This window comes from Hippoglossus stenolepis, chromosome 1 (assembly GCF_022539355.2).
Source record: "Hippoglossus stenolepis isolate QCI-W04-F060 chromosome 1, HSTE1.2, whole genome shotgun sequence".
In the NCBI taxonomy this organism is placed as follows: domain Eukaryota; kingdom Metazoa; phylum Chordata; class Actinopteri; order Pleuronectiformes; family Pleuronectidae; genus Hippoglossus; species Hippoglossus stenolepis.
In genome coordinates, this window is record NC_061483.1 from 4,589,340 (window position 1) to 4,595,571 (window position 6,232).

The 6,232-nt window shown below is 39.0% G+C and overlaps 1 protein-coding gene across 1 annotated transcript; it reads right to left on the bottom strand.

Annotated features, from left to right (window-relative positions):
* Window positions 1-1,006: 1,006 nt before the first annotated feature.
* On the bottom strand, window positions 1,007-3,011 carry LOC118110239 (guanylyl cyclase-activating protein 2). Its single transcript, XM_035157937.2, has 4 exons — window positions 2,755-3,011; window positions 2,505-2,654; window positions 1,479-1,587; window positions 1,007-1,364 (listed from the first exon to the last, which is right to left on the bottom strand). Exons 1-4 carry the CDS (start codon window positions 2,950-2,952, stop codon window positions 1,237-1,239), a joined length of 585 nt encoding a protein of 194 aa, XP_035013828.1. The 5' UTR covers window positions 2,953-3,011; the 3' UTR covers window positions 1,007-1,236.
* Between the last annotated feature and the right edge of the window lie 3,221 nt (window positions 3,012-6,232).

A 6,232-nucleotide genomic window follows, 5' to 3' on the forward strand; every position in this document is an offset into this window, starting at 1 on the left:
CTTGCTAAAATGGTTCATTATAAACCTACAAGGGCAAAGTATTAAATTTAATATGTCTAAAACTTTATTTGTCTCGTCAAACCATTGAATCTGTCTTCAACATCTAGCTTCCCCTGGTAATATTGAATTCAGTCCCTGCAGCGTTTGCAGTTTACTAATCACATGCTTCACCTATGTGCAGTCAAACTATCTGACGAGGGAGCTGATGGATGACTCTCCCTTTTCAGCCTAACTTTTACTGGGCGTTGCCTCCACCAGACTCTGAGCTGGAGCAGCTCTGGGTTACGACGGTCTGTCGGGTTGCCCCCCCCGCTGTCAGCTGAAGTTACGCCCCCCTCAGGTGACACAGGTCAGTGCAACCAGGTAGTTGTCAGACCCCACCCCCCATGTGGAGTTTCAGTTTTGCCTTACGTCCTCCCTCCTTAACTAGACCTCAGCCCACAAGATAAAGAAACAATCAAACTTTCTAATGGATCAAAACTCTCCACGAAGTTGCTTTCTACTATATTTGTTCTCCCAACTCAACCTTGGGTCCTGTGGATACCTCACAGAGAAAAGGTAACTCTTAATTATAATACAAATATGATGTGAATTTGTATAAACTTCTATTTATAGATTATCATCAACATGTTCCGTGTCATGCTGAGTAAAAGATGCCTACAAATATTTCAATGCCTGAACATGATACAAAACCAGATCTGAGCATAGATTTCAGGTCTGAACAAAAAGGACAGATGTTCATACACATGTGAAACCAAAACTTTTCATGTTATTATTTATTGAACCTCAATTGACATATATTTAAAACACGCCTTTAGCATCAATAACATAATCAGGTAAAAACTGAATATTCACAGTGAAAATGTTTTAGTTTTCTCAGAGCAAAACAAATTAATTAAAAACACAACAAAATTAGAAAAGCAGACAATTTACATTTTAGACAATTAATGACATTTTGTAAGATAAGAGGAGAAGCTGTGACTGTGTATTTGTTTAAAAATACAGGAAGAAAATTAAAATACAAATACTTTTAACTTTGAAAAGAAAGACTTATGTGTAGATAGTATATTTCTCTTTGGCTGAGATTTAAGACAAACGTTGGCCAGCTCTGATAAAACATCTCTCACTCATAGTATCGAAGGTGACTCCTGATTTTACTTGTAAGTTGTGAGTTTAATACATTTCGTAGATCGAATTTAAGGCTTATTCTTATTAAGGCAGATCCACGGTGACATTTCAGAAGTGTGCGCTCCGCCTCCTCTGCTCCAGCACCCATCCAGCAGGGTTCATGTCCAGCTTCAGCATGTTGAGCACCCAGGGGTCCTGCTGTGCACCTCTGATGAACTCCTCCATGTTAATCTGACCTGTCCCAAGAAAACGAAGAAGAACTTGGAGCACGATTGATGTTCTCTGCTGATACAACCAATCCGTCTTTTGTTGTTTTCAGTGTAAATGTGAGGTGGGACACAGATGCTCACCGTCTCCGTCGCTGTCGACCGCCTGCAGCAGGCGATCCACAGCCTCGTCCACTGAAAGCTGAGAACTGCTCGTGTCCGTCCTCGAGCCTTTCTTAATCCTGTAGATGCTCTGAAACAGAAAGGGACATGTTGTGTTTCTTGTTGTGTGATGAGTCCTGACACACTCAGGGACTGATGATTGGTTTATAGCAGCAATATGATTGTGGCATTAAAGTAACATCCCTTTTATATCTGTTAAATCCTGTAAATCCTGAATATATTTGACTATTTGAAGCAATCCTCTTTGTGCTGTGATGTTTAATTCATCTTCTTGATTTAACTGTTAATACTGATTGAATTCAAATCAAAAACTACTCCTCATTCTTAATACACATATTTATCTATTTTACATTTATTTTATACATGTGTTTTTTACCATCATGTCTTATCTAAATGAAAGAGAAGTATGGAAAAGTAACGATTTGAAATCCGGTGGGGAAACAAACGTGAACTTGAGAAAGCGGCTTCACCAGAAAGCACATTTTCACGTCTGCTGTCAGATCTGCATCCAGCTACAACATCGATGAGAGAGCAGCTACAGTGGAAACCAACTCAATCAGGTCATCTGCTTCACTTCAGCATGAAGAAGTCGCCCTTAAAGCTTTGTATACATACGAATCATTGTATGACTCACAACGAGATATACTCACTTTACATTACATGAATATTTTATTACTACAGAGAATAGTTTTCCTTCTTTTTCTCCCGACTTCATATTCTTTGGCTTTAAAACTTGAAAAACTAAAGTATAAATGAAAAGGGCAATAGGCATATAAGTAGATTATGATACACTTATTAAAGGATGACATTTTAATAATTATATAAAATATTCAAGGATGAAAGCACATTTTCTCAGCATAATAAGTACTGTGATGTGGTTTTGGCACAGAGGGTGACAGTGAGCGGTCGTTCACTGTAAGAAAATCTCCTTTCTCAAAGTCAGTATCTTTTAAAAAATATTGTTACTTGACTCTTTGACTAACTTACATCAATTATTGCCCGCAGCTCGTCCCTGTCCACGTGGCCATTGCCGTCTTTGTCGTACACCTTGAACGACCAGCGCAGTTTGTGCTCCAGGTCGCCTCGGAAAACCAGATTGAGAGCTGCCACGAACTCGAGGAAATCTATGGTGTTGTCCTGAAAGAACACATCACTGAAATGAGAACAGCCGGGTCACGGTCCAAAGTAAAGGTGTCGCACGGGGAGCCGGGATGGAAAAAAGCTTTTACTGTCTCACCCCGTTTTTGTCAAAGGCTCGAAACATGTTTTCAGCATAGTCGGACGCCTCTCCCGTCGGGTCCACGCCGAAGAAGCGCTTGAACTCGTGCAGAAACAGACGTCCGCTTGGGCACTCCATGACAAACTTTTTATACATATCCTGAAGTGCTTTGACGTCAATCTCCTCACTGTTCTCTGTTTGCTGCGTCTGCCCCATGGCCGACGTGCTGTTCAACCGTCCATAGTTGCAGCGATGGCGTGGCCGGACTCGGAGAGAATCTCGGTCTCAGGATTTTGTTTTATAACAGGCGTGGAATCCCAAAGCTCCAGTTTACTTTAGAGTCAGGTGATTAGCGTGGCTGCAGGATTACTTTGGTAGTACGTCAGTGGGGTTTCCTCCACTGAGCTAATAAGGTCTGCAGCCAAATGTGGGTCTCGGCCAAAACACAGAGGAGTGGCAGGTGTTATTCAAACAAAATGTCCAGTAGTAAAATAAAATCAGAGGTGATTAAAAAGCAGTAAATTAGGAATTCATTATATCCAAACTTTACTTTTCTTGTAGCTGTTGCTCCCCATCAACTCTACATACAAATGTCTGACTCTTAAACTGTGAGATATTCAACTTTCTTAACCAACTCGTTACTAATTCTGAGGTTTGCAGCAATTTATGCCGTCAGAGAATTTTGACTTTTTCTCATATTATTGTTATCAGATATTCCCATTAGCCTCAAGCTGCACTGTGTTCTGAACTAACTCATTCCTAACGTGCTAAACCGGGACAATAAATAAGCATCAGCTGTTCTCTGGGTCCACAGCGGCATGCTAACATTAGCATTTAGCTTCAAACAGGCCTGAGGATTCAGCCTGCAGCAGTGAACCTGGTTCAAAGTTTTCATCCCGTTTGATTGACTGCAGCTTCGTTCAGTCGTCACATTTAAACCGTGCAGGGCAGCAGCAGGTCATCAGCCTGACAGGGTTCAGTTTTACACAGAAACGTCCTCTGCTGTCCCTAATCAGTCCCACTCTTGTTTTTCTCGTCAGGACCGAGAGGCTAAGAGGCTCTAAGTCACGCTTATTTAGAATTGGTGTATCAATCTCTTTTAATCAGATTGTAAAAGCTCTGCTGATAGAGGCACAAATCCCTCAGTGGTAGTAGAGTGAGTGGATCCCTCAAGGTGTCCAAATTAACCCCGAGAGTCCAACAACGTGCTGATTGGTTTCTGTTTCATTTGACTTAATTATCCAAACTTAGTAAATGTTTAGCATCCAGTAATTGAGGTGTCACCACTTTCCTCAAGTCCAGAAAGCAGAGGGAATAATAAGTCAATCCCGAAAATGGACTTTTCAGGGAATTCTCAGTTATACTCTCATGTATTTTGTATGTATTTATTCACCTTACAAGAATGGGATAGACTGTAGAAATTAATTGAGAAACAAAGTTTGAATCTGAAGTCGTTCCAGGTCAATTCCCTCAAATTCAAGGACACAACACGTCACAAATCCTGATTAATTACTTTATCAACACAAAGTTTTTACAGGAGATCTTCTCAGATCTCTCAAGACTGTGGGATTTATTTTCTTTTCCAGCACATTACAGCAACTTATACTGTGTAAACTGAGCAAAGGAGAAACAGAGATGACAGCGGTACAACATCAAAAATATCTTCATCTGTTAATCTCTCATGATTGGGACGACTCTTCACTTCTGTGTTGTGGCTTTCACAGGCTCCTCATGGAGGTTTCACTCAGTCGGTCTGTAAGAGGATTTAAAGAAAGAGAAAACAAGTTGCTTTTCTATTCATGTCTTGAAGTTACCATGAAATTTTAAACTAGACTACAATTATATGCTACAATAATAAATGTGTATTTTATCACTACTTTGCAGTTTAAGTTTAATTGTGACGAGCACAACCCAGTGACACCACATCACTTACAGCCTGAAATAGTTTAAAACACTCTAATTCCACAATTAACCTGAAAATGATAACTCTGCATATGGGATCAAGAAAGACCTTAAAAATAAGGGATTTTTAAAAAAATCAACTCAATGTGCAGGTGCATTAAAACTAATATATCATATTATCTGTGTTTTGGTGTTAAATCGAAAATCCATCCCATTCTAAAGTTTAAAATTAGCAGAAAATATCAAATTGTATAACAGAGAACAGAAAAGAAACAAGAATGTAATCTTGATATTTATGCAGCGTGTGAGTGTGGTGAGACTAGTTAAATGAAATCACGTCCGTGTTTGGCTTCAGGATTAGTTAATAACTATGTTTAACCGAACAGGGAGAAACAAGCCTAACAGGATTAGAACCTGACGGAAGGATTCTCCTCTCAGGGGTCTGACCTCTCACGTCCTCGGCTGGATTCATCTGTCAACAAACACTGAACTTTACAAACACTGAACTTTATAAACAGTGCACGATTAAAAGGACAACAGATCTACTTCATTAAGTTAATTACAGTCATTGTATTTTGTTTGTCTTTATCAAGGATTTTCAGTAATTTCAGCATATTTCAGATTAATATTAAATCCCTCTTTTAGATTAATTCATGTATTTCACAAACCTGGGTCACCCAGGTCATATTCATGGATTTATTTAAATTTGTGTTTATAACTACAGATCAATTCATGATTGAAAAAAAAGAACCAGTGAATATTATCTTATGTCCACTAGATGGTGGTGTTGGCTCTTTTTTGGAGCTCGTGAGCTGCACAGTAACGTTCCAGTTTGATTTACTTCATAACGCGGACTGGAAAACTATTAAAATACATCACATGTTACTGTGCATTACATAAAGATACACACATCACAGGAATCACCAAATTAAGAATTTAGGTATTTGATAATATAATAAATATGAATATAATACGGTATTATTACTCTGAGATGCATTTATAAAGCTCTATTACATATATAAAGTTTCCATATTGCTTCATATCTTCATGTGAAAGACTCATATTGGCCAAAGTTACCAATAAATCAATCAGGCTCTAGTCACGTTAGCATCATTTGATCTGTAATGAAACAAATATAATTCAGAAGGTTCGTTTACTGAGGTACAGTGAGGAATAAGATGTTTTCGTCTTAGAAGATTTTAAGGATATGATGCAATGGAATTAAAGAAAAATCTTTGCACTACTTATGTCCTTCTTCGACTTGCACCAAAACCATGTCTGTAATTTAATACAGGTCATATACAGGTTGACATACAGGTGCTGCATCCAAGGCCAAGTTCTACCTTTTAAATCTGCCGTCAATATCCTGAGTAACGATTCTATGTGAAATTTAAAATGGCAAAAAGAAGAACAACAACATTTGCTGCCACGTGATGTAATAATCAAACAACTGAACTCCACCGATCTGAATCCCACGTGCTCCACCGGGTGGCGACAGGAGATCACGTCGGCCTCAGCAGCACCGACGCTCCATTCATCAAACCTTTTTCATCTATTGCTCAAATCCTACAAGAGCTCTCTCTGCTGCTTCCTC